General features: G+C 64.6%; 6 protein-coding genes across 17 annotated transcripts in view; 2 read left to right on the top strand and 4 right to left on the bottom strand.

Annotated features, from left to right (window-relative positions):
• Positions 1-62: 62 nt before the first annotated feature.
• Positions 63-2,303, top strand: LOC121352337 (aryl hydrocarbon receptor interacting protein). Its single transcript, XM_041465190.1, has 6 exons — positions 63-265; positions 407-586; positions 749-937; positions 1,116-1,292; positions 1,379-1,520; positions 1,606-2,303. Exons 1-6 carry the CDS (start codon positions 167-169, stop codon positions 1,809-1,811), a joined length of 993 nt encoding a protein of 330 aa, XP_041321124.1. The 5' UTR covers positions 63-166; the 3' UTR covers positions 1,812-2,303.
• A 253-nt stretch (positions 2,304-2,556) lies between these two features.
• PITPNM1 (phosphatidylinositol transfer protein membrane associated 1) lies at positions 2,557-13,868 on the bottom strand. 6 transcript variants are annotated; one of them, XM_041465152.1, is made up of 24 exons: positions 13,655-13,868; positions 13,059-13,166; positions 12,234-12,448; positions 12,039-12,160; positions 9,444-9,668; positions 9,044-9,358; positions 8,637-8,732; positions 8,422-8,529; positions 8,252-8,313; positions 7,937-8,181; positions 7,250-7,439; positions 7,039-7,146; positions 6,803-6,945; positions 6,398-6,576; positions 5,911-6,081; positions 5,564-5,713; positions 5,316-5,464; positions 5,132-5,242; positions 4,881-4,997; positions 4,523-4,671; positions 4,268-4,417; positions 3,749-3,932; positions 3,380-3,508; positions 2,557-3,294 (listed from the first exon to the last, which is right to left on the bottom strand). In XM_041465152.1, exons 2-24 carry the CDS (start codon positions 13,134-13,136, stop codon positions 2,935-2,937), a joined length of 3,756 nt encoding a protein of 1,251 aa, XP_041321086.1. In that variant the 5' UTR covers positions 13,137-13,166; positions 13,655-13,868; the 3' UTR covers positions 2,557-2,934. The 6 variants fall into 6 exon arrangements, 4 of the variants coding, with proteins under 4 accessions (XP_041321086.1, XP_041321087.1, XP_041321085.1 ...); XM_041465153.1 differs by lacking the exon at positions 13,655-13,868 and having other exon boundaries at positions 2,557-3,274; positions 13,059-13,644; XM_041465151.1 differs by lacking the exon at positions 13,655-13,868 and having other exon boundaries at positions 13,059-13,644.
• A 138-nt stretch (positions 13,869-14,006) lies between these two features.
• Positions 14,007-14,806, bottom strand: CDK2AP2 (cyclin dependent kinase 2 associated protein 2). Its single transcript, XM_041465220.1, has 3 exons — positions 14,558-14,806; positions 14,333-14,465; positions 14,007-14,218 (listed from the first exon to the last, which is right to left on the bottom strand). The coding sequence occupies exons 1-3, from the start codon at positions 14,570-14,572 to the stop codon at positions 14,151-14,153; spliced, it is 216 nt and encodes a 71-aa protein (XP_041321154.1). The 5' UTR covers positions 14,573-14,806; the 3' UTR covers positions 14,007-14,150.
• A 1,378-nt stretch (positions 14,807-16,184) lies between these two features.
• CABP2 (calcium binding protein 2) lies at positions 16,185-18,454 on the bottom strand. 5 transcript variants are annotated; one of them, XM_041465196.1, is made up of 7 exons: positions 17,845-18,299; positions 17,229-17,390; positions 17,078-17,108; positions 16,865-16,999; positions 16,685-16,794; positions 16,459-16,606; positions 16,185-16,383 (listed from the first exon to the last, which is right to left on the bottom strand). In XM_041465196.1, the coding sequence occupies exons 1-7, from the start codon at positions 18,100-18,102 to the stop codon at positions 16,358-16,360; spliced, it is 870 nt and encodes a 289-aa protein (XP_041321130.1). In that variant the 5' UTR covers positions 18,103-18,299; the 3' UTR covers positions 16,185-16,357. The 5 variants fall into 5 exon arrangements, with proteins under 5 accessions (XP_041321130.1, XP_041321132.1, XP_041321129.1 ...); XM_041465198.1 differs by having other exon boundaries at positions 17,500-17,983; XM_041465195.1 differs by having other exon boundaries at positions 16,185-16,606.
• A 10-nt stretch (positions 18,455-18,464) lies between these two features.
• NDUFV1 (NADH:ubiquinone oxidoreductase core subunit V1) lies at positions 18,465-20,980 on the top strand. The gene is made up of 10 exons (XM_041465188.1): positions 18,465-18,620; positions 18,705-18,787; positions 18,887-19,057; positions 19,128-19,311; positions 19,381-19,570; positions 19,905-20,117; positions 20,186-20,352; positions 20,426-20,507; positions 20,581-20,726; positions 20,800-20,980. Exons 1-10 carry the CDS (start codon positions 18,567-18,569, stop codon positions 20,881-20,883), a joined length of 1,374 nt encoding a protein of 457 aa, XP_041321122.1. The 5' UTR covers positions 18,465-18,566; the 3' UTR covers positions 20,884-20,980.
• A 309-nt stretch (positions 20,981-21,289) lies between these two features.
• NUDT8 (nudix hydrolase 8) overlaps positions 21,290-22,779 on the bottom strand; it is a 2,023-nt gene continuing 533 nt past the window's right edge. Inside the window, exons 2-5 of one of the 3 annotated variants that reach the window (XM_041465210.1) lie at positions 22,652-22,774; positions 22,455-22,587; positions 21,720-21,797; positions 21,290-21,647 (exon numbers count right to left, since the gene is read on the bottom strand). In XM_041465210.1, coding sequence (XP_041321144.1) covers positions 21,417-21,647; positions 21,720-21,797; positions 22,455-22,587; positions 22,652-22,774 — 565 coding nt within the window. In that variant the 3' untranslated portion in view covers positions 21,290-21,416. Of the gene's footprint in view, positions 21,648-21,719; positions 21,798-22,454; positions 22,588-22,651 lie in introns of all 3 variants that reach the window. The other 2 variants (XM_041465209.1, XM_041465211.1) reach the window with 2 other exon arrangements.

A 22,779-nucleotide genomic window follows, 5' to 3' on the forward strand; every position in this document is an offset into this window, starting at 1 on the left:
CCACGCCCCCTCCCATATGACCACGCCCCATTCCCGGGGCCCCCGCCCCGCAGCGCCACCCCCGGGCCAGCAGGGGGAGCCCCGCGCAGCCGCGACTGTCAGGAAAGAACCGAGCGGCGGCGGAGGCGGCCGAGCCAGGGCTGGCGGCGCGGGCGGAGCGGGCGCGATGGCGCAGCAAGTCGAACAGCTGCGGGCGGACGGCGTGGACAAGGAGGTGCTGCGGGAGGGCACCGGGCCGCTGCCAGACTTCCGCGACGGCACCAAGGTCAGGTCTGCGGGGGGACGGGCGGGGTGGGGGGATGTGGGAAGCGGAACGCGGCGGGGAAGGCGCGCATGCGCGTCCTCCCCACCCCCTCCCCCGCCTGCGTCGCCATGGTGACGCCGCGGGCTCCTCCTGCTCCTTCAGGCCACTTTCCACTACCGGACGCTGCGGTGCGGCGATGAGGAGACGCCGGTGGACGACAGCAGGGCGCGGGGGAAGCCCATGGAGCTCATCGCCGGGAAAAAGTTCAAGCTGCCGGTGTGGGAAGCGGCGCTGCGAACCATGCGGCCCGGCGAGCGCGCGCGCTTCCGCTGCGACGCCAAGGTGGGCGGGACCGGGACCCGCCGGGGGCGTGGTCTGGTGTCCGGGGGCGTGGCCTGTGCGGGTGGGCGGTGACTTTATGTCGTGGGCGCGGGGTTCGAGGCTAGAGCGTCCTAAAATTTTCCCCCCGCCCACCTCAAATTCCGGCTCCCTTCCCTCCCGCAGCACGTGGTGCTTTACCCGCTAGTGTCCAAGAGCCTGCGGAACATCGCAGCAGGGAAGGACCCGCTGGAGGGGCAGCGGCACTGCTGCAGCATCGCCCAGATGCACGAGCACTACTCCCTGGGGTACCCCGACCTCGACGAGCTCCAGAAGAACCCCCAGCCCCTCATCTTTGACATCGAGGTGCTGAAGGTGAGGTGCCGGCATGGGGAGCTCGGGGTGGAAGTGTCCAGAAAACACACAAATGTGGCATGTGGGATGTGGTTTAGTAGTGGCCCTGGCAGTGCAGGACTCCATGACTCTAGAGGTCTTCTCCAACCTAAACGATTCCATGATCCTGTTCTCTGATTCCATGATGGGGTGCTGGCAGGTGGAGCCACCCGGCTCCTACCAGCAGGACCCATGGGCCATGACAGATGAGGAGAAGCTCCAGGCTGTGCCCCAGATCCATAAGGAAGGCAATGAGCTGTACCGGCAGGGCAAGGTGTCTGAGGCAGCTGCCAAATACTACGATGCCATCGCCTGTCTCAAGAACCTGCAGATGAAGGTGGGTCTCCCCAGATCCACACAGGCATCCTCAGGAATGCAGGGCTTGAGAGCTGTCCCTCACTCTCCCTGCTCTGTCTGCCACAGGAGCAGCCAGGCTCTCCAGACTGGATCGAGCTCGACCAGAAGATCACACCCCTGCTCTTAAACTACTGCCAGTGCAAGCTGCAGTGTGAGGAGTACTACGAGGTGCTGGACCACTGCTCCTCCATCCTCAACAAGTACGAGGGTAAGGAGCCACGAGCCATCCCAGGTGGCTGTGCAGGGCACCAGGACACCCCCGTGCTCCGCTCACCCTGGCTCTCTCCCCACAGACAACGTCAAGGCCTACTTCAAGCGGGGCAAGGCCCACGCGGCCGTGTGGAACGTGGCCGAGGCGCAGGCTGACTTCGCCAAAGTCCTGGCACTCGACCCCTCGCTGCGCCCCGTGGTCTCCAAGGAGCTGCGGAGCCTGGAAGCGCGGCTGCGGGAGAAGGACGCCGAAGACAAGATCCGCTTCAAGGGCATCTTCTCCCAGTAGAGTCCGTGGCTGCAAGGGAGAGCCCAGTGCTCTCGGGACAGGTTCTTTTAGATATTCCACATGTGGAATGGTCATGGATGTTTATTAATGTTTAATACAGATTTTACTTATTTGAAGTCAGTGGAAATGGCCCCGGAGCTCGCCACGGCCTGGGGACACAGCCGGGGCTCATCGTCACGCCAGGGACGCATGGGTGACAAGAGCCTGCTGCTTCCTGCCAACTTTTATCACTTATTTGATGTTTTTATACTTTATGGTGGCCATGGAGGGGCGGCACTGAGCCTCGGCCCCAGCTCCAACCCGTTCATGCCTGTTCTCCGTGCCACACCATTGTCACTTATCCAGGCTGCTGCTATCATCCCAAACCAGTGTCTCCTCTTGTCATGTCAGTGTCGGGAATATTTTATATAGAGTAACAGCTTGTTCCTGCTATCTCTATAAATCTCTGATCATGCTACGCCAAGATAAACTCAAGTAAAACCAGTCACACCCCCTGGTCACTACAAAAATTTACTGCTAGAGGTAAAATGAAGGGAAACCAAGTTGGAGAGGGGGAGAGTATCAGCACCGGCACAGCCCACACACCCCAGGCTCTTTTCCCTGTCCTGAATTGCTTGTGACCCAACTGCTGTGCCCCACAGCCATCTCCCTGTGGGACGTGGTGTCCCTGGAGGCTCCCCGGGGCTTTCCCAGTGGGTGGGAACCCTGCGGCCACAGGCACAGAGCAGACTCATGGGTGCTGGCACCTTGTCATAACATCTCTTTATTCAACACCGAAACAAAAGGGAACAGAGGAACCACTCTGGAACCCCAACCCAGCCCTGTGCCATGACACCAGATGGAAATAAATAGGTGGGGAGGTGCCACTCACTCTGGGGTACAGCCACAGCCCCCAGTTCTGCACAGGGATAATGACCCTGGGGTGCAGACCCCACTGGGCACTGCCCAACAGCCCCAAAGGACCAGAGGGGGTGGGGCTGGGGGCAGCAGGGAGGACCCAGGGTGGTTCTGCCCGGAGGGTATCACTCTGGTCCTCTGGGGGGCTCTGAGCCTTCTCCCAGCACCCCCTGGTCTCAGGGGACCCAGCACCCTCATCTCCTTGCAATGGCCTCATGGCCCAGCACTAGCTCTGTCCCCAGGTGCTCCTTGCTGGGAAATCAGGGATGTGGCAGAAGGGGGACATGGCCATGCCACCCTCACTCCTCACCCTCCAGCTTGAGGCTGATGCTGCGTGGCTTGGTCCGGGAAAAGCCAGGGGGTGCTGAGGGGGGCCCCCCATCCCGCTCTGCCTGGCTGGAGCCCCGGGAGCGCAGGAGCTGGCTCTGCTTCCGCAGGAAGTCCACAGGCGCCGGGCAGCCATAGGTGCCTTTGCCCAGCACAGGTCGTGGGGGGCCCTTGGGGGAGTGAGCCAGGGCTGCGGCTTCCAACTGGGCCAGGTGGGCAACATAACCCTCAGAGAGGAACTGCAGGACACACAGACAGCCTGAGCCAGTGGCCACAGCCAGCTGGGGGGGTCAGCCATCATCCCCTGCATCCCCCGTCTGTCCCCAACCCTGCCACCAGCATACCTGGCACTGGTTGTGGAACTTCTTGACAGCCCGTCCCACAATGTAGATGTGTGCTGGCGCGAGTCCCAGTGAGCTGTAGACCGACACATCCTTGGTGGAGCCATAGCCAGCAACTATGGAGATCTCTGCCTGCCCAGGGACAAGAGCATTAAGGGCAAGGAACAACCCTTCCCACAGGGACAGCTACCCCTAAGAGCTTGGACACCCTCATGTTAAGAGGGATGGCTGGGAGCTGCCCTGAGAAGCTTCCCGCTCTGCCATGGCAATGCAATCCAGCTCCCAGCATCTCCAGGATGCAGAGGTGCACAGGATTCAGCACAGCCCACACCCAGCACCAGCCCTGTGTCCTGGCAGCATCCCCATGCCCACCTCGGTGCGCAGGCTCTGCAGGAAGGCGGCTTTCTGGCGCAGGGGGTCGTGGGTGAGCCCGTCGCAGAAGGAGACGGCACCGTGGGGGAAGTTGTGCTGGGAGAGCCAGGCCACCACACGGTGCTTCTGCATGTCGGGGCGCCCCGTCACGTAGATGATCATGTACCCTGAGTCCTGCCAGTGCCTAGGAGGGGAGATGGGTGGCTGCCAGGAGCCTGTGTGGAGACAGTCCTGCTATGGGAAGCTGGGATCTCCCAATACAGCATGTGTGGGTGCTGCCTCCAAAACCTCCCTGCTCCCAGGGATTTTATCAAGGAGAAGGCACAGCAGAGCTCTGGAGACCACATCCAGACTTGGAGAGGATTATTTTCCACAATAGGGCACCAGCATAGAGATGATGTGCTGGAAGCAAGGAAGTGATGGAATACCCTCCCCCTTGTCCCCACTCTGACACCCCCCAACTGAGCTGTCACTCCATTAAAGATGGGGAGACCGACTCCCTGACTGAAGGGCACCCACCTTACAACATCCACAGCCCCCGCCCGCACTTTGGGGTCACTGCCCATGATGGAGACGCTGGCAGTGAAGGAGCCATCAATGCTAAACACAACGGACTCGGTGCCACGGGCCACCACGGTCAGGTACGCCTCGGCGTAGCTGTGGTCCCCTCTGCAAAGGCAGAGGTAGGTGGTGGCTCAGCACCAGCTCTGCTGCCAGAACAGCAGGTGTAGCTCTGCCAAAAGGGCTGGAGGAGAAACTGAGGCAACGCCTCACCTGACCACCATGCGCACAGGGTAGATCCCGATGGCCAGAGCCTTGTCTGGAGGGATGGTGAAGGTCACGCGCCCGCTGCCACTCGTCACCTCGGTGCCATAGTACAGCCACTTCCCTGACAGTGGCTGTGTCATGATGTAGATGTCCACCTGAGAGAGGAAAACAGGCTGGTCACAGGCTGGACCCCTACATCCTGCTGCATCCCCACACAGGTCCTTATAAACTTCTCCTGCCATCCCATACAGGGTCCTGTTAACCACATCCTTCCCCCTACTGTGGGTGACACCAGCCCCATGCCCGGTCCTGGACACCCCACCCTGTTTGAGGGGTCCTGGTGGTCCCCTGAGCCCAGCAATACCTTCTCCCCAGTCAGTGTCACCACATCCAGGGGTCCGTACATGAAGCGCCCGCTGAGGACCTGCGCTTTGCCCTCACACACGATGACATCACAGGCACGGTGGTTGGCCGTCACGTTCTGCAGGCACATGGGGTATTCAGCAGCTCCTGGGGGAGCTCCTGAGGTGCCACTGGGACACCACTGGGCTGTGGGATTGTCCCAGAACCCACACACCCCAGGATGCCCCAGGTGGCCTCCCACTGGCCACATACCCGGATCTTCACTTGGGTGCGCTTGCGCTGCCACTTCTCCCGCGGGATGGCGGGGCTGTAGATGGAGCTCTCCTCGCTCTCCGCAGGCTGTGGCCCCTCTTTCTCCATCACCTGCCAACAGCACGGGACCAGCTCAGCCTCCGCCAGCCCCAGCTTGCCACCCCCCCCACTGGGTCCACCATACCTGGCGCAGGATGAAGGCCACCACGTCGGAGGATTCCCAGTAGCTGGCGTGGAAGAGGTGGGGGAGGGTGATGGTGGGGAAGGCAGTCAGGGCGTCGGGGCAGTACAGAGAGTAGTCAATGCGCTTCGGGCCCCACCAGCGCTCCAGGACTGCAGGGAGAGCTAGAATGAAGCCTCTTCCAGATCTCATCCCCTGTTGTGCAGCCTAAGGTGCCCACATGGGATGGGGTGGGTGGGGATGACACTCACTCTTGACAACCTCGCTGGTGCTGGCAGGAGTGGGGGGCTCTGCCGGCTCATTGCCCTTCCAGAAGCCCCCAAAGCTGCCAGTGGGGGTAGGGGGAGCAGCCACATCCACTTTGGGCAGGAACAGGGCAGAGTGTGTCTGCAGGGCCTCCGCTGAAGAGAGAACTGAGTGAGCACACCCAGAGCCCCTGGGAACACCCACCACCCCAAGACACCCCTCCAGCAGTGCCCCAGAGTGGTGGGAAGGGCTTGCACATCCCTCTACCCACACCCAGCCAGGATGGGGGTGCTCTTGGTACCCTGACGTGGCCCCAGGTTGCCTGGCACCAGCCCGGTGGGAACCTGCTCACCCAACAGGGACGAGGTGCCATCACCCAGGGGGTACTTCTGGTATCGGGGCACGCTGAGTGGGGGCACAGCATGGAAGGCCTTGGCCAGGAGGGGCTCCAGGCGGGAGGCACAGGGATCGGCGGCGTGGAAGAGGTTGTAGATCTGCTCACAGGCAGGACGCAGCTGGGCCACTGCAGCACAGAGCAGGGTCAGGGGTGCACCAGGAGCAAAACACCCAGGAGGAGTAAAGCAGGACACAGCAAAAGGAAAGGCTAGACAGGGAAATTTGGGGCACCAGGGATAGGCTGAGGCTGGCACAGAGCAGGAACACTCAGCCACCCACCAACACCCACACAGCCAGGGCTAGGCGTGCGAGGGGCTCAAACCCAAGCAGGGCCCTCTGGGGTGGTCCTGGGGAGCTCAGGCTTGTCAGGTGAGCATGATTCAGGGACTTGAGCCCTGCAGGGAGGGTCAGGGGCTGGCACTGTGGCAGGCGGGGATCCTCACCATCCAGAGCAGGCATGACGGTCTTGCGCAGCGCGAGCACCAGCCCCAGTGGGGAACCGAAGAGGAAGAAGCCGGATACCTTAAATTCGAGGCGGGTGCTGGCACCCTCTGCCCCATCCAGTGCCATGGCACTGCTCCGGACTGCCTCTGCCTCCAGCGGGGCCTCGCTGGCCTGCAGGCTGGGACAGCAGAGACAGTGGGCATGGGGAGGGATGGCAACATCGCATTCCCACCATCCTGAAGGCAAAGCTGTGCCTGGTGTGGCCCTGTTATCCCAGAGGAGCTCCAGGAAGATCCCCCCAGGGCAGGTAGCCTCCATGAAATGCTCCTTCCCAGCCTGGAGCAGATGGGAATTGCACCCTTCCCATAAAGCACAATATAGCAAACCATCCCCCTTGGGCTCACCTGCTCGTGGAGCTGTGCTGCTGGCTGTCCCCCTGTGTCCCTGGGGGCTCAGGGCTGGCTTGGCCCAATACTGGCGCTCCCTCTGTTCCATCAGCCAGCGGGTCCAGGCCGCCACACTGTTCTGGGGAGATGGGCTCTGTGCTCTGCAGGGAGAGGCAGCAAACATCCAGATCCCATGTAGCCTCCAGTGAACCCCCAAACCCTCCCCAGGGGCTGTTGGAATGCAAGGCACTCACCAGACTGCCACGGCGGCTGCTGCTCCGGCTGCCCCCTGAGCCCGCCCGGCTCTGGCACAGGGCATCAAATCCCAGGATTCCGCCCACACAGTCCCCCAGCAGCACCACCTGCGGAGACCACAGATCCACAAGGAGGCTGAAATCCCTAAACCCTCCATGCAGGGTCACAGCTGGACCCCAGAGACAAGCTTCCCCCCAAATTCCACCTCACCTGGCCACAGAAGCCAGTCCCCTCTCCGGAGTGCAGGAAGGCTGAGTAGGCCTGGTTGGCACGGGTGATGACGGTGCCCACGGCCTGCTGATAGGTGCCTGAGGAGGTGGCCAGCAGTGGGAGCGCTGCCAGTGGGATGTGGTCCTGGCTGCTAGACAGGCTGTCCCTGTCATGGCTGTAAGGGCTGAGCCTGAGGAGACATGGCGAGGGATGAACATGACTGTTCTGACATCCTCATCTACCTGCATGGTACTGGTTCACCCCGGGATGCCACACCAGGAGTAATCCCCATCCTGTTCCCTCCCACCACAAGACAGTTGCTCACCCGGGATGCTGTATCCAGAGTTACCCTATCCCATCCAATCCACGCCATTCCATGCTGCCTCTCTCTGCACAATGCTTGCTCAACCCAGGATGCTGCACGAGGAATTAACCCCATCCTATCCCATCCCATCCTGCCCTACTGTCCTCATCCCACACCAAAACACCTGCATGGCCTGGAATACCACAACAGGAATTATATGTACCCCATTCCATCTCACCACAGAACACTTGCTTGCCCCAAGACACTGCACCAGGAGTTAACTCACATCTCCTCCCCAGTCCTTAATGTCCCACCAGAATTGAAGTCCCCTCTCCGAGGATACCATCTCCCCAGTCCCCTGCTTTCCCAGCGGGAATCCATACTTGGAGACAAGGGCGTAGGCTGCAGCACAGATGGGCGGGCAGGGCACCAGGCGCAGGGCCACATGTCCCAGTGCCTCGGGAAAGTGGACGCGGGTGACAGCATCAAAGGTGGCCGCCAGCGTCTGCACATCCGCCTGCTTGGAGCCCGGCTCGCCCGCTCCCTGATCCAGGATGTTCCCACTGTGGAGGATGAGGAAGAGCGCGTGGATCCGACACATCTGCTCCGTGCTCTCTGCTGTGCCGCCCTGCAGGAAGGAGAGCAGTCAAGCTGGGGGACACGGCAGGAGGGCATGGCCCGAGGGAGGGGACACGCACCTCAGGGAAGCTGGATGTTCCCAATCCTTCACCATCCCCCTTGGTGACACCGGCTCCGTCCCCTGCGAGCACACAGCCCTGGTGAGGCAGCTGGGTTCTCCAGGTGGGAATCAGGCCCCTCCCAGGACTTCCACCTCAGGATTTGGGGCCAGAGCACCTCCAGAGCTCACCCAGTGCCTCATCCAGCTCCACTGGCCGCTCAAGCGTGTCCAAGAAGTCATTGGAGCTCCACTTGGTCATCTCCTTGGCGAAGACTTCATCGCTGTCAGACAGATCCTCTGCAGAGGCAGGAGGGAAGCGTGGGTGGGGGGACACTCCTGTGCCTGCACACCCATCCTCAAATGCCCCTGCCCCCACCCAGCCTATTCCAAGATGGTGCCAGTACCGTGGGCATCGAAAAATTCCTCTTCGGAGCTGTTCTCTGAGTCCCGGGCAATGTTCTGCATCCGCCACTCCGACAGGCTCTGAGGAGACACGCCCCCTACCACCCATAGGGGGTCAGCACTCACAGCCCCCTGCACAGAGACCCCCTCTCCTGCCCCACAGCTCCCCTTGGGCATGGACCCACATGTCCAGGGAGCTCTGGGGCCATCCCTGGGTCACCCAGAGTCCCTCCAGGAGATCCAGAACCATTCCTGGGTCATCCAGGGCCCCTTCAAGACAACTGGGACCAGACCTGGGACACCCAGAGCCCCAGCCCAGGAGAACCAAGCCAGGCAAAACAGTCCCCTGACACATCTCCTGTGGAGAACCGCAGCATCCAGGACAAAACCACACCGGACCTGGTCTCACCTCCATGCTGTGAAGAGTAGGAAGACCGGGAAGAAGTGGACCACTGCTTGGCAAATGCATCATCCGAGGAGGTATCGGTCCCTGCCTGCAGCTCAGCCTCCTCCTGACCGCCAGGACCATCTGGCTCCGGCTGCCCCTCAGGGCTGACCCCAGCCGCGGGTGGCTCCTCGCCCTCGCCACACTTGGCCATCTTCTGTGCCAGCATTCGCGCCGTCTCCTCCTCCAGCTGCCGGATATCCTCCATCGTCAGGTCCGTCCACTCATCCTGCCAGCACCAGGCTTGGCGGTGGGCGCGCAGCATCACCTTCCTCAAACCTAGGGGGAGAAGGGAGGAAGCGAGTCCAGCGTGATCCCACGGCTGCCCAAATGACCCTCCAGCAACCCACGGGTCCGAACTCACCCACGTCATGGATGAACTGCTCGATCTTGGACTGCATCCCCCAGTATCGGAACTCCACCTTGCAGAGCTTGTAGGCACACATGAGGGGCCCGCTGGCTGCTGCTGCCTCCAGCCAGTCATCCCCCAGTGGCCCCCGGCCCGTCTTGGATGAGTGGTAGAGTTTGGGATCCTCCTCGGGCTTGTATTCCCCGGGGGAGATGGGATCACGCACAATGTCAATGGTGTCTGTGGGGAGAACAGCACTTGTCACCCCGCAGCTTGGCAAGGGGGCACAGGTAGGAAAATAAGGAAAACGGGACAAAAATAAGGTCAAATTATTCATATGAGCCATGCACCCAACACAGCTGGCAGCAAACACTCTCTGTCTGAGAATTCTAAAATCTTGGAGTTCTGGAATCATAGAAACCTGGGATGGCTTTGGTTGGAAGGGACCTTATGGATCATCGCATTCCACCCTCTGCCATTGGCAGGGACATCTTCCACTATCCCAGGTTGCTCCGAGCCCCATCCAACCTGGCCTTGGACACTTCCAGGGATGGAGCATCTGCAGTTTTTCTGGGCAACTTATGTCAGGGCCTCACCATCCTCACAGGGAAGAATTTCCTAATAGAACATATAAAATCCCACGGCTAGGACATCACAGACACCCTTGGTGCAGCCAAAGACATCTCTGTCCCCACGTGGGACCCCAATCCAGCATTCCAGGGAGCAGCACAGGGAGGGAGGGTCTGGGAGCTGGGGAGAGCCGGGGCTGACACACCTACGTGCATTAGCTGGCAGACCTGGCAGCTGCAGAGTGACCCCAACCACCCTGGGGGACATGGGGGCTGAGGACAGGGACAGCACATGGGGCAGCTTGGCACAGCTCCCGGCTCCCCACCGCAAAAAGCCCGAGGGTCCCCCAAAAACAGGGCACAGCAAAATTACTATGTGACACAGGAGCCTCCAGAGAGCCAGAGGCGGGGGGAGGGCAATGAGCCCCATCCCCCAAAAAAAGTGACCTTTCCTGAAATGAGGGTGAGTTCCCCCCAGATGAGGATGACATTCCAAGACCCGAGAAAGGCTCCTGAACGACACTCAGGAAAACACAATCCAACAGCCATTCAGGCTCAATCCAGCACAAAATCTGCTAGAATTTGGCTTTCCCGGCCCCGTCTCCAGGTCATGGTTTGGGGGATCGCAGGGCACCCCACTGGCTCCCAGTACCGTCCCACAGCACTGTCCCCATTTCCAGGCTGTGCCAAACCCATTCATGTGTGCCAAACCCACCCCCTGATGTTCCCAAGGTGCTGCCAGCCTCTCTTCCTCCAGCTCGGGCTGAAAAAAGGGGGAAAAGAAAAATAGAGATGCCCTGAATCCACAAAAATGATGCAATGTGCAGCATGATGCCAAGCATCTTGGATAACAGCAGCAAAGAGCTGGGATAGGACCTGCTGTCCCCAAGCAGCTCCTGGCAGTGTCATTCCCATCACAATCCAACTCCCTTTGCTTTTGCCACGGGGAGAAAGCTGCCAAGGAAGCAGTTATCCCTGCGGATCACCCAGACCATGTTTTTCCATTGCCCTTTGAAACGTGAGAGGGGTTTAAATCTGTCAGTGCTACAAGACACCAGGGCAGAGAAATCCCAGAGGGATCCACTCTGGGGCTGGTCCCACTTCAACCCTTCTCCCTGTGGAAGGCAGAAGTCACTGGAGATGCTGAGTGCCCTGTGGAATGCCCACCGGATGGGCACAGAGAGTGGAAAACCAGGCAGTGGGCACAGGGCCATGCCCTGATGCCGTCTGCTTGGCCCTGGTGGCTTCCCAGGGGCAGTAGGGGCAGAATTCCTGCCCCCAGGTCCCAGCCGTTGGTGTCCCGGCCGGACATCCCCAGTGCCGCAAGAGCCGGGGAGAGAAATAGGTCAGATGAATCATTTCCTCCGAGTGCCTATTTTGGGCCTCCATTTTAAGAGGCAGCACGTCACATTCCACTCTCTGGCGCCTGAACTGACCATGTCCACACCACCAAGAACGGGAACTCGGTGGAGAGGGAAGACTCCCACCCCAAGCTCCCAGTTCTGCCCACCAGTCCCAGCAGAACGGAGCCAGAGAGTGATCTGGAGCAAAGCCCTGGGGAGAGGGGAAGCAGGGCAGGGAGTAGGAAAATGGGGACATGCTTTTCCAGCTCTCCCTGCTCCAGCTGATCCAAAATACCCCACAGGACCCAGGTGTGGGGTCGCATGTACGCCGAGAGAGACTAAGAAGGCAAATCCATGCCAGAACAAGGTTGGGACACGGAAGGAGAGGGGAGCAGGCTGGCACTAGAAAGGAGAAGCTGCAAACAGAAATAGAGGCAAGGGAAGAGGCAGAGGACAAAAATGTCCCTGAAAATATCTTTAATGTGGAACTTAAATCAGCAGCACTGAGAGGGAGCGGGCAGGGAGCTCGGAGCAGGGAGCTCTTCCCTTCCAGCACCCCTGAAACATTAGGACCAGCAAGAAGAGTGAAGTTGAGCCCCTAAGGCCCTGTCACAAGCACACACCCATCCCAGAAGCATTATGTGGGAATCTCAGCAGCCACAGTGCCCTGCCCAGCTCCCCAAGCCAGCCATACCCACCCAAAATCCTCTGCCTCTTCTCCGCCGCGCTCAGGTTGAAGATGTTGGTCTGCTGCCCTGCATCCGGGCGGTAGTACGTCTCGATCTCAATGGAAAACTTCTCCACGAAGGGACATGTGTACCTGGAGAGGCACAGGACTGAGCCCAGGGGCATGGCCAGTCCTGCAGCCCACCCCGCCGCCTCCCAGCTCCCACCTGGTGCGTGTGTAGGGATAAGCATTCCAGGACTCCTCCTCCACCTGGAGCGCAGCCTTGGGGAGCAGCGCCCGGAACCAGCTGGGGATGTGGGAGCCAACGTGGTAGATCTTGTGGGTGTACTGGCCGCTGCCCCCAGGGCCATCGCTGTAGGGTCGGTTGGCCAGGATCTCCACACCGCTGCCCTCGCCACTCGACTCCTCCCGGCTCTTCTTCTGCATGGAGACGATGGCTCAGTGCGGCCCCTCCAAGCCCCAAGACCCCACCCCCAGGGGCGCCCGGGTCCGTGTACACTCCTGCCCCCATGTGCCGGCACCCACCTGAAGCCTCAGTGAAATCCCTGCAACCTACAAGGGTGATCCCTTAGGATCAGCCTCAGCCCCCCGCCGTGCCCCTCCAGGCTCCATGCTCAGCCCTACAGCTCCCCAGCTCCCCACACTCAGCCCCACAGCCCCCTCACACCCTCCAGCACCCCATGCTCAGCCTGTGTCCCCCGTGCACCCCCAGGCTCAGCCCCTGCCCCCTTCATGCCTCCCCAGAGGCCACTACACCCCTCAGGCTACAATCTCCTGCCTCTCTCAGCCCCCTGCACTCCCTCAGTCACAGTCCCCAGATCCCTGCACCCCCCAGCTCCCCATGCCCAGCCCCACAGCCCTGTGCACCCCCTCAGGCTCGGCCCTTGGACCCCAGACCCCTCAGGCTCAGCCCCACAAACCCCATACCCGCGCAGCCGCCAGGCTCATCCCGCAGCCCCCTGCAACCCCAGCCCGCCCCGCTCGGCCCCGCAGCTCCCCCAGGCACTCATGCTCAGCCCCGCATTCCCACCTGGATCATGTACAGCTGGGCCACCTGGTACTCCTCCAGGCTCATGGGCAGCAGGATGTGGTACTCCTTGATCAGCATGGCGGCGGCGGGGCACAGCGGGGGCAGCTCCTGAGGGGGTTTCCGTTACACCGCACCGGGCCGGCTCCGGGACAGCTCGGGCCGGTTCGGTACCCCTTTAGAACCGCTCGGGGCACGCTCAGCTCAGCCCGGTACGGGTTCGGCCCGTCTCGGAGCCCCTCCTTCTCCGGGTTCGGTTCAGTCCGGTACCGCTCGGCTACGCTCGGCCCCGGGTTCGACCCGGCTCGGCACCACACTCGGCTGAGTCCGGTACCGCTCGGCACCGCTCGGCCCGGCTCGGAAAAGCTCGGCCCTGGGTTCGGCAGAGTCCGGTACCGCTCGGCTCCCGGTTCGGTTCAGTCTGGTACCGCTCGGCCACCCTCGGCCCCAGGTTCGGCCCGGCTCAGTTCAACGTTCGGCTCAGTCCGGTACCGCTCGGCCCCTCTCGGCCCCGGGTTCGGCCCGGCTCGGCCCCACTCGGCTCGGCTCCGTTGCCATGGCAACGCGGGCCCTCCACTCCCCCCGCCCGCCCNCCAAACCTGCGCCGCTCCGCACCGGCCCTTCGGATCGTGACATCACAGCCCGTTCCCACGGCGACAGCCGTGACGTAGGGAGGTGAGGGGGGGCCCCGTGACGTCAGAGAGCGGAAGGCAGCGAGCGCCACTCACGGGCGCTCCGCGTGTACCGGCGCCGCCGCCCCCGGAAAAACCCGGTGTTTTATTTAAAAAGCCACGTTTTTAAATGATCAGCGAGTGGTTCGATCACTCCTGCACTCTCAGCTCCGGGACACCACCCAGCGCGGCTCCAAACCCTCCCCCGACGGCCCCCCTCTACCCCGCGTCCCACCATCCCCATCGGGACCCACCCCCGCGGGGACACACCGAGGCCAAGTCCCAACATTGTCCTTTATTTATAAAAACACGCATTTATAAAGAGCGGAGAGCGCGGGGAGGGGGGGCTCGGGCAGCACGGCGGCCCCCCCGCCCCCGCCGCCACCACCGGGAGCTCCCGGGGGGTCCCGGCTGGCAGCTGCCGTTACGTGCGGGCGTTTCGCTCTGTCTCTGCCAGGCACTCCCTGACCAGCGCCCGGGCGTGGATGATCCCTGCGGGGAGAAGCACAGGGACACCTCGAATCACCCCTCCAGCGGCTCCCCGCGGGGCTGAGGAGCCTCGGGGGCGCAGCCCCGCGGCCGCCCGCTTCCCCACCCTGCCCCTACCCCGCTTCAGCCTCTCCATGGCGCTCTTGCTGCCGGCGTAGGTGGGCCGGATCTCCTTCCCCATCTCCTCGATGACCGAGAGCAGGTCGGTGTAGGTGCTCTGCGAGCCCTGCGCCCCGGGGGGCTTCATGGCCTGCGGGAACAGGGGGACGAGCAGGGACGGAGCGGCTGGGAGCCGCCCCCGCCGCCGCGCCCGGCCCCACCGGCCCCGGCGCCGCGCCTCACCTGCACGTAGCCCATGGACGGCGGCCCGAAGTCATTGAAGAGCGGCCGGAAAGGGGCGGCGGCGCCAGGGACGGAACCGGAGGGCGACGGGACACTCGTGGCTGCGAGAAACTGAGGGTCACGGCCGCACTCCCTCTTCCTCGGTACCTCCCTCAGCCGGTACCACCCCTTCCCGGGGTACCCCCCTCCACCCCGCCGGTCCCTCTCCGCTCCCGGTGCCCCCCGTCCCCCGCGGTTACCGCGGCGTTCTCTCACCGGCGGACGGTGCCCCGGGCCCCGGCGGGGCGGGGCTGGCGCTGGCGGCTCCGGGGGTAGCGGGGGCGGGAGCGATGGGCTTGTAGGACACCCCCGACGGCCGCCCGCCGCTCCCGGATCCCTGGAGCCCCGCGGCGGGGGTCGGCGTGCGGCCCCCGCGCTCGCCCCGCCGGTTGTATCGCCGGTGCCCGCCTCTCTTCAGCTCAGCTCGGCCCCGCTCGGCCCGGCGGGAAGCCGGGAACCGGAGCGGAGCGCGGCGGCCCCGGTTCCCGGTAGCGCTGCGCGGCCCCGGCCTGACCCGGGTCTCTCCCCCCTCCGCCGCCGGCGCTCGCGGTGATGACGCAGCCGCGTCACGAGCGCGACGTCATCACGCCGCCGCGCGCCCGCCGGCCGGTCACCGTGGAGACACGCGGCGTCGGCCCCGCCCCCTCGGTGCCTCTCCCACCACGTGACTTCTGAGTAGGCCACGCCCCTTCGCTCGGCGGGTCCTCTCGGGGGCCACGTGACCGACCGGCGCCACCGCCTCGAGGCACGGGGGGGCACCGGGAGCGGCACCGGGAGCGGCACCGGCGCTCTCCCCCCAACGCCAAGGGACCCCACAGCCCCCAGCCGCCGCCGGTCAGGGCGCCCCGACTCTGCGGGGGTGGACCTCGGCCCGGACTGTGGGGAACCGGCCCCACCCGCCGGCCGTGCATTCCCCGGAGCCCTGTGCCCGCGGTCCCGGCTCCCTGCGAGATTCCCGTGAGACTCAAGTCCAGGGTTTTGGGGGATACCAGTGGATAGCACGATCACAAATAAACTCTTTGGAAACAACATAAAACACAAACCAAAAGTCTGTGGAGAGAGTTTTATCATTTCAAAAGGGCAAAATCGGCCCAAAAACTGCAGCCAGGACAGGGAGGGCACCTACAGCAGCCCTGCCTGCAGCTGGCTGAGGCCCTTCCACCCAGGAATGCTTTATTTCTCTCCTGGAGGGTCTCCTGGCTGGGCTGCCAGGAGTCCCCCCTGTGCTGGGGGCTGCAAGAACATCCCTGAGGGTCTGTGCCAGCCCCGAAAGGGCAGGGATGCCTCACCCCAGGCAGGTCTGGGCTGGGTCTGAGCTCAAACCATGGTGACAGGGCGGGTTATGCTGTGCAGTCCGCATTAAACCTGGTGTGGGGGAGCCTGAGGGGCTCAGTGCGGCACACAGAGCAGGAAGGGAGGCTGGGGGGATGAGCAGCAGGGATGGGGAACAGCCGAAGGAGAGGGGACCACGATGGTGTGACTTCTAGGGTGGGAAGGGGGACGATGCAGGGAGAGAGCAGAGATGAGGGTGAGAGTAGTCGAAGCTCGGCCGAGCCTGTGCAGAAAAGGGTCCCGACTTCGGCCCCGGTGCCCCTCACCACGGTCAGACCTCAGCATCGGAGCAGCTCCGGCACCCAGCCTCGCCCAGGCACCGGCACCGCTGCGCCGGCACCGCCCCAGCCCCCGCAGCCGGGGGTCCCTCCGTGGCCCCCTCGTCTGTAAGGCACGGGGGGCTTGGGTCCCGCGTTGGCACGCACGCCCTCAGCGCGACATCATCCGCACAAACTCTGCCGGGGGGAAACACACACCTGCAACGTCCCAGATGTCCCTGCGGGCGCTCCTGGCCCCTTCCCTGCTCCTACCTTCGAAGTCCACCAGGCCATCGCCATTGAGATCCACGTCCTTGAGGATCTCATCCACCTCCCGGTAGTTGAGCTGCTGCCCCAGGAGCTTGCGCATGGCCTCCCGCAGCTCCGCCATGCTGATCTGTCCGTCCCCATTGGTGTCAAACTACGGACAAGGTCCCGTTGCCACCGGCCACGCCTGGCACGCTGGCAGCCAACCCGTCTGTCCCCGCCATCCCCGTACCTCACGGAAGGCGTCACGCAGCTCCTTGATCCCAATCATATCCGCGGTCTCCGCCAGCATCTTGGGGCCCATCAGCTCCACGAAATCATCAAAATCCACCTTGCCCCCGGCTGCGGCAGGAGAGGGGTGTCAGCGGGGCAGGGACAGGGATGGATGGGCACCCGCTGCCCCACCACGTACTGATCTGCTGGGACAGCTCGATCAGCTCCATCTCTGTGGGCATGTAGCCCATGGTCCGCATGCACTCGCCCAGGTCCTTGTAGCTGATGTATCCGTCGTGGTCCTTGTCGAACTCCCGGAACGCCTGCTTCAGCTCTGGGAACACCACAGCGTCACCACCAGCGCCCCGGCACCGCCACCCACCCGAGCGGGACCCCCTCCCCAGCGCCTCACCTTCGATCTCCTCGGGCCGCAGCTCCCGGTCCTGGGGAAGAGAGAACGGGAAGAGACGAAGGAGGGGTCCTACTCCCGGGAATCCCGCAGGGTTTCTGCCCTAAGCCCCCCGGGAGCACAGGCAGCACACGGGGAGGGGACGGTTGCGTACCCGTTGGGTGATGGCGATGCTCTGCCGCAGGAAGATGCAGGCCGGCCCCACCAGCCCCTGCAGCACCGAGTATCCCTGCATCGGGGGGGTCTGCGCCGCGTCCAGCACGTCCTCAGGGTCCCCTGCGCCGGAGCCTGGAGCGCCCGAGCGTGGCTTCCCATCCTGCGGGTGGAGCAGGCGTCAGCGGCGAGGGGGGGCCAAGCAGGGACGCCCCCCTCCTCCTCCTCCTCCTCCTCCTCCCGCTCCTGCCCCGCGGGGTGTCCTGCCGCACCTTGGGGAGCCGCCGCTCAGGGGTCTTGGTGCAGTTGCCCATGGCTGGGGGCTGCCCCCGAGCCGCAGGACATGCCTGGCCCCGGGGGGGGCTGGCTGGCGCAGACCGCGGGGCTGCCACCGGGGATTTGAGGTTTTTATGGAATATCTGGGGATATGCAGGGCAGGCGCGGGGGGGTGGGTGCCGCGCCCGCGTGCATAATCCTCCGGATTATTCCCCGCTCGCCCGCCCTGCTCCAGATGTGGGCAGCCGCCCAGCTGTTCCCCGGTCCCGCAGCCTCCCTGCGAGGGCACGCAGGATCCCCGGCACCCACCGTGCCCCGGCCCTGTCCCCGCTGCCGGTTACCTGCCCAAAAGCGGGGGACGGGCGGGGCCCCGGCCCCTCGGCAGCCCGCTGAAGCTCCATGGGGGACGCACCGCTACGGTTTAATCTGCCCTGGCTCCCCGCGGTGCCGGCGGTACCGGGACCCCTGAGCCGAGGGGCCGGGCGGGAGCCGCGGGCACCCCTCCGCCCGGGGCCGTGGCGCCGGGGGGTGCCCCGGCTGGTGGGGGGCGCGGGGCTGCCGCTGCCGCGCCGCTGCGGCCCGCGGAAGAGGAAGAACATTCCGCCCGCTCCTGCTCCTGCTCCTGCTCCCCACGCCAAGAGCCAAGGAGGAGGAAACCAGATCGCCCCGAACCTGCGCTCGTCCCTCGCAGGGACGAGGCCACCGCCGTCCCCGGGACGCGCCGCGGAGCGCAGGAGATCGGGTGGAGCGCAGCGACCCCCCGGGGCGCTGTGGGGGGAGCGGGGCGCCCCGGGGGGCTCGGCTCCGAAACCCGACCCGGGCCCGGGCGCGGGGCACGTGCCGGCGCGCCGCCAGCGAGACCACGCCCCCTCAGCGCCACGAGCCCGCCTCGTGAACGCCCACCCCGGTCTGGCCCCGCCCCCTCCATGCGGCCCCGCCCCCAAGCCGGTCCTGGTCCATCCTCTCTAGTGACGTCACTGGCGCGCCGCCGGCGCTCCCCCTGACGTCACCGCGGGGGCGGCTGAAGGTGACGGTGGTCGGTCCCGGTGCCGGTGCCCCCGCCATGGCCGGCAGGCAGCTGCTGGCGCTGCGGCGCCTGCCCGCCGCCTCCTTCTCGGTGAGCGAGGACGGCGCGGGGAGCGCCGGGACCATGCGGTATCGGTCCCGGTGTTGCCGGTGCTGAACCCGCGTGTCCCCGCAGACGGCGCCCAAGAAGACGCAGTTCGGATCGCTGCGGGATGAGGACCGGATCTTCACCAACCTCTACGGGCGGCACGACTGGCGGTGAGTAGCGGGAGCAGCGCGGGGAGCGCCGGTGCCCCGTGCCCGGTGCCCCGTGCCCGGTGTTACCGTGCCTGGTGCTACCGTGCCCGGTGCCCGCAGGCTGCAGGGCGCGCTGCGCCGCGGCGACTGGTACAAGACGAAGGAGATCCTGCTCAAGGGCGTGGACTGGATCCTCGGCGAGATCAAGACCTCGGGGCTGCGGGGCCGCGGCGGCGCCGGGTTCCCCACCGGGCTCAAGTGGAGCTTCATGAACAAACCCCCGGACGGGAGGTGAGAGCGGGGCCGCGCAGCTCCGGGCGCTCCCCCGGCCCGGGGAGCCCCTGACGTGAGCTGCCCGCAGACCCAAGTACCTGGTGGTGAACGCGGACGAGGGCGAGCCGGGCACCTGCAAGGACCGGGAGATCATGCGGCACGACCCGCACAAGCTGCTGGAGGGCTGCCTGGTGGCCGGGCGGGCCATGGGCGCCCGCGCCGCCTACATCTACATCCGCGGGGAGTTCTACAACGAGGCCTCCAACCTGCAGGTGCGGGAGCGCCCCACGGCCCCACACAGCCCCCGGGGCGCTCCCGGGCTCACCCCCTGCCCCCTGCAGGTGGCCATCCGTGAGGCCTACGAGGCCGGGCTGCTGGGCGGCGACGCTTGCGGGTCGGGATACGCCTTTGACGTGTTCGTGGTGCGCGGCGCCGGCGCCTACATCTGCGGGGAGGAGACGGCGCTCATCGAGTCCATCGAGGGCAAGCAGGGGAAGCCCCGCCTCAAGCCCCCCTTCCCCGCCGACGTGGGTACGGCCCCACAGCTCCGTCCTGAGCTCCCAGCTGCCACCCCTAAAAAGTTGTCCCCAGGACACCGTCCTGCTTCAGGGACAACACCACAGCCAACACCACGTTCATTAAGAGCTCCCACTGTTTGATAGAATGGTGGGGGTTGGAAGGGAGCTGGAAAGACTGTCTCATTCCACCCCACTTCCATGGGCTGCATGATTCCATGTTGATCCAAGCCCTATTGAACCTGGCCTTGGACACTTCCAGGGATGCGGCAGCCACAGCATCTTTGGGCCGCTTGTGCCAGGGCATCACCACCCTCACGGGGAGGAATTTTTTCCTAATGTTCCCCCAGGTGTGTTCGGCTGTCCCACCACGGTGGCCAACGTGGAGACGGTGTCGGTGGCCCCCACGATCTGCCGGCGCGGCGGCGCCTGGTTCGCCAGCTTCGGCCGGGAGCGGAATTCCGGCACCAAGCTCTTCAACATCTCGGGGCACGTCAACACGCCCTGCACGGTGGAGGAGGAGATGTCGGTGCCGCTGAAAGAGCTCATCGAGAAACACGCCGGTGAGTGCCGCGGCCGAGCCAGGCCGGAGCGGGGCTGGAGCTGCCTGTCCTGACCCTCCTCTTTGCAGGAGGTGTCCGCGGGGGCTGGGACAACCTGCTGGCCGTCATCCCCGGCGGCTCCTCCACACCGCTGCTGCCCAAGTCTGTGTGTGAGACGGTGCTGATGGACTTCGATTCCCTGGTGCAGGCGCAGAGCGGGCTGGGTACGGCCGCCGTCATCGTCATGGATAAATCGGTAAGGGATGGGCCCCCCGACTCCCCCAGCCGCGGGGGGACCCTCACCTTCCTCACCCTCCCTCTCTTCCCAGACCGACATCGTCAAAGCCATCGCGCGCCTGATCGAGTTCTACAAGCACGAGAGCTGTGGGCAGTGCACCCCGTGCCGGGAGGGTGAGTGGGGGCCGTGGCTGAGGGGCTGCGGGCGGGGCACCGCAGGGACCCATCCCCACCCCGATTCCCGCAGGCGTGGACTGGATGAACAAGGTGATGGCGCGGTTTGTGCGGGGCGACGCGCAGGCCGCCGAGATCGACGCGCTCTGGGAGATCAGCAAGCAGATCGAGGGACACACCATCTGCGCCCTGGGCGACGGCGCGGCCTGGCCCGTGCAGGTGAGGGTCCAGAGGGATTGGAGGGGCCAGCAGCCTTCCCCCACGCCATTAACAATTCTCCCGCTCCATGCAGGGCCTCATCCGCCACTTCCGCCCCGAGCTGGAGGAGAGGATGCGGCGCTTCAACGAGGCCAAAGCCCGAGCGGCGTCAGGATAAGGATTCACCACCACACCTCCCTTCTCCTGCTTGGAAGGGGGTTCTGGGGTGCTGGCAGCACTCAGAGGGTTCTCAATAAATGCTGCTGTGCTCCCAGGCTCTGCTGTGGACATTAAATGGTAGGAAGGGACTGACGGGGCAGAGGGCCTCTGGGTCCTGCTGCCCCTGGAGCAGGAGATCCCCAGGGATCATGGTGTCACACAGCTGGGGCCTGGATACCCCAGAGGGGAGATCCCAGATTTCCATGAGGCTGGGGCAGAGGCGATGGCTGTAGGGCACTAACAGACAGTCCCTCCTTGGGGACCCCACACTCCCTGTCCCCGCTGCAGTGGCACCAGGACTCCTCCTCCTGTGCCCGTGCCAAGGGACAGCTGTCTTGGCCACACTCCACAAGTCAGAGCCCAGGGCAGTTCCAAACATGGCTTTTACTGAATCACAGTGTGCGACATCACTGCAGGGCCCGGAGCCGTTTCCCCCGTGCACGGTGGAGAACCGAGGCACAGGAACCCCACAGCCCCCCCTGCCCTCCCCGCTCAGGCCGGGCCTTTCCGGGCAGGCACGTGGGTCTTCCTGCGGTAGCGGCCAGGCACCAGCAGCTCCAGGGTCAGCTCGGTGATGATGGCTGTGAGCCCCCACACCTTGTGGGGGCCGTTGAGGAACACGGGCAAGGTGTATCCGTAGCCGCTGGCCGTGCGGAAGTGGGTGTAGCCCTGGTTCTCCTCGCGGAGCAGGTGAGCCAGGGGCAGCGTGAACACCTCCTCCACCTGTCAGCACAGACCGCAGTGACCGGAGCGGCTGCCACGGGAAGGGGAGCAGCCTGGGGAGGAGTCACTCACCTCATCAGGGTTGGGGTTCAGAGTCAAGGCCTCCAGCGGCCCCAGGTTGGCCACAACGGGCGCCACGGTCATTCCATGCTGGAAGGTGTGTCAGCAAGGGACAGGGTGACACCTCCTCCCCAAAGTGCCCGTGCCTGACCACCCTGCACCCAGTGCAGGCACCCACCCTTGTGTGTCACCCCCTCACCAGTGCCACTGCCTTGTGTCCTATCACCTTCAATCCCCAGAAATCTTGTCACCCGTATTCCTGCTGACCTGTCCCTGTCACCCAGAATCGCCGTCACCTGTAACACCCGTCACCCGTGTTCCCCCGAGTCTGCCACACGTGACCCTGTTGCTTTGTCCCTGTCACCCATGACCCTGCTGCCTTTTCCCTGTCATTCCAATCCTCTGCTGCCTGCGACCCCCCCTCACCTGTGTTCCTGTCCCCCTGGACCCCAGCCACCTGCACCCTGTCACCCAGAGCCCCTCCTCTGTCACCTGTGTCCCTACTGCTTTGTCTCTGTCAACTGAACCCCTTCCTTCTCTGTGTCCCTGCGGCCTTGTTCCTGTCTCCAAAACCCCTGTCACCCCGTGCCCTTGCCACCCCAAAGCCATGACGCCAGAACCCTTGTCCCTGTACCTTGAACCCGTCACCAGTGACCCTGCCGCCTTCCCTGTCACCTTGAACCCACCCCGTGTCCCTGCCCTTTTGTTCTTGTTCCCGCGCCTCCAAGCCCCGCCGATCCCCAGTACCCGGTCGGGCAGCGTCCGAAGCTGTCCCCAGACGCTGGTGGCTGCCACCGCCACCCCCAGCTCCTCCCGCGTCTCCCGCAGAGCCGTGGCCACCGCGTCCCCGTCCGCCGGGTCCCGCCGCCCACCGGGGAAGCTGCGGGAGGGATCGGGGGGGTCAGGGCCGGCCCGGCCCCGGTGCCCGCTCCCCCCGCCGGTACCTGACGTCGCCGCTGTGGGGGCCGGCGAGGCGGCGGGAGCGGAGCGTGAAGAGCAGCGCGGGGCGGCCGCGCACCGAGCACAGCGGCACCAGCACCGCGGCCGCCGCCGCCGCGCCCCCCGCGCCCCC

Source organism: Pyrgilauda ruficollis, unplaced genomic scaffold (assembly GCF_017590135.1).
Source record: "Pyrgilauda ruficollis isolate IOZ18807 unplaced genomic scaffold, ASM1759013v1 scaffold187, whole genome shotgun sequence".
NCBI classification, from domain to species: domain Eukaryota; kingdom Metazoa; phylum Chordata; class Aves; order Passeriformes; family Passeridae; genus Pyrgilauda; species Pyrgilauda ruficollis.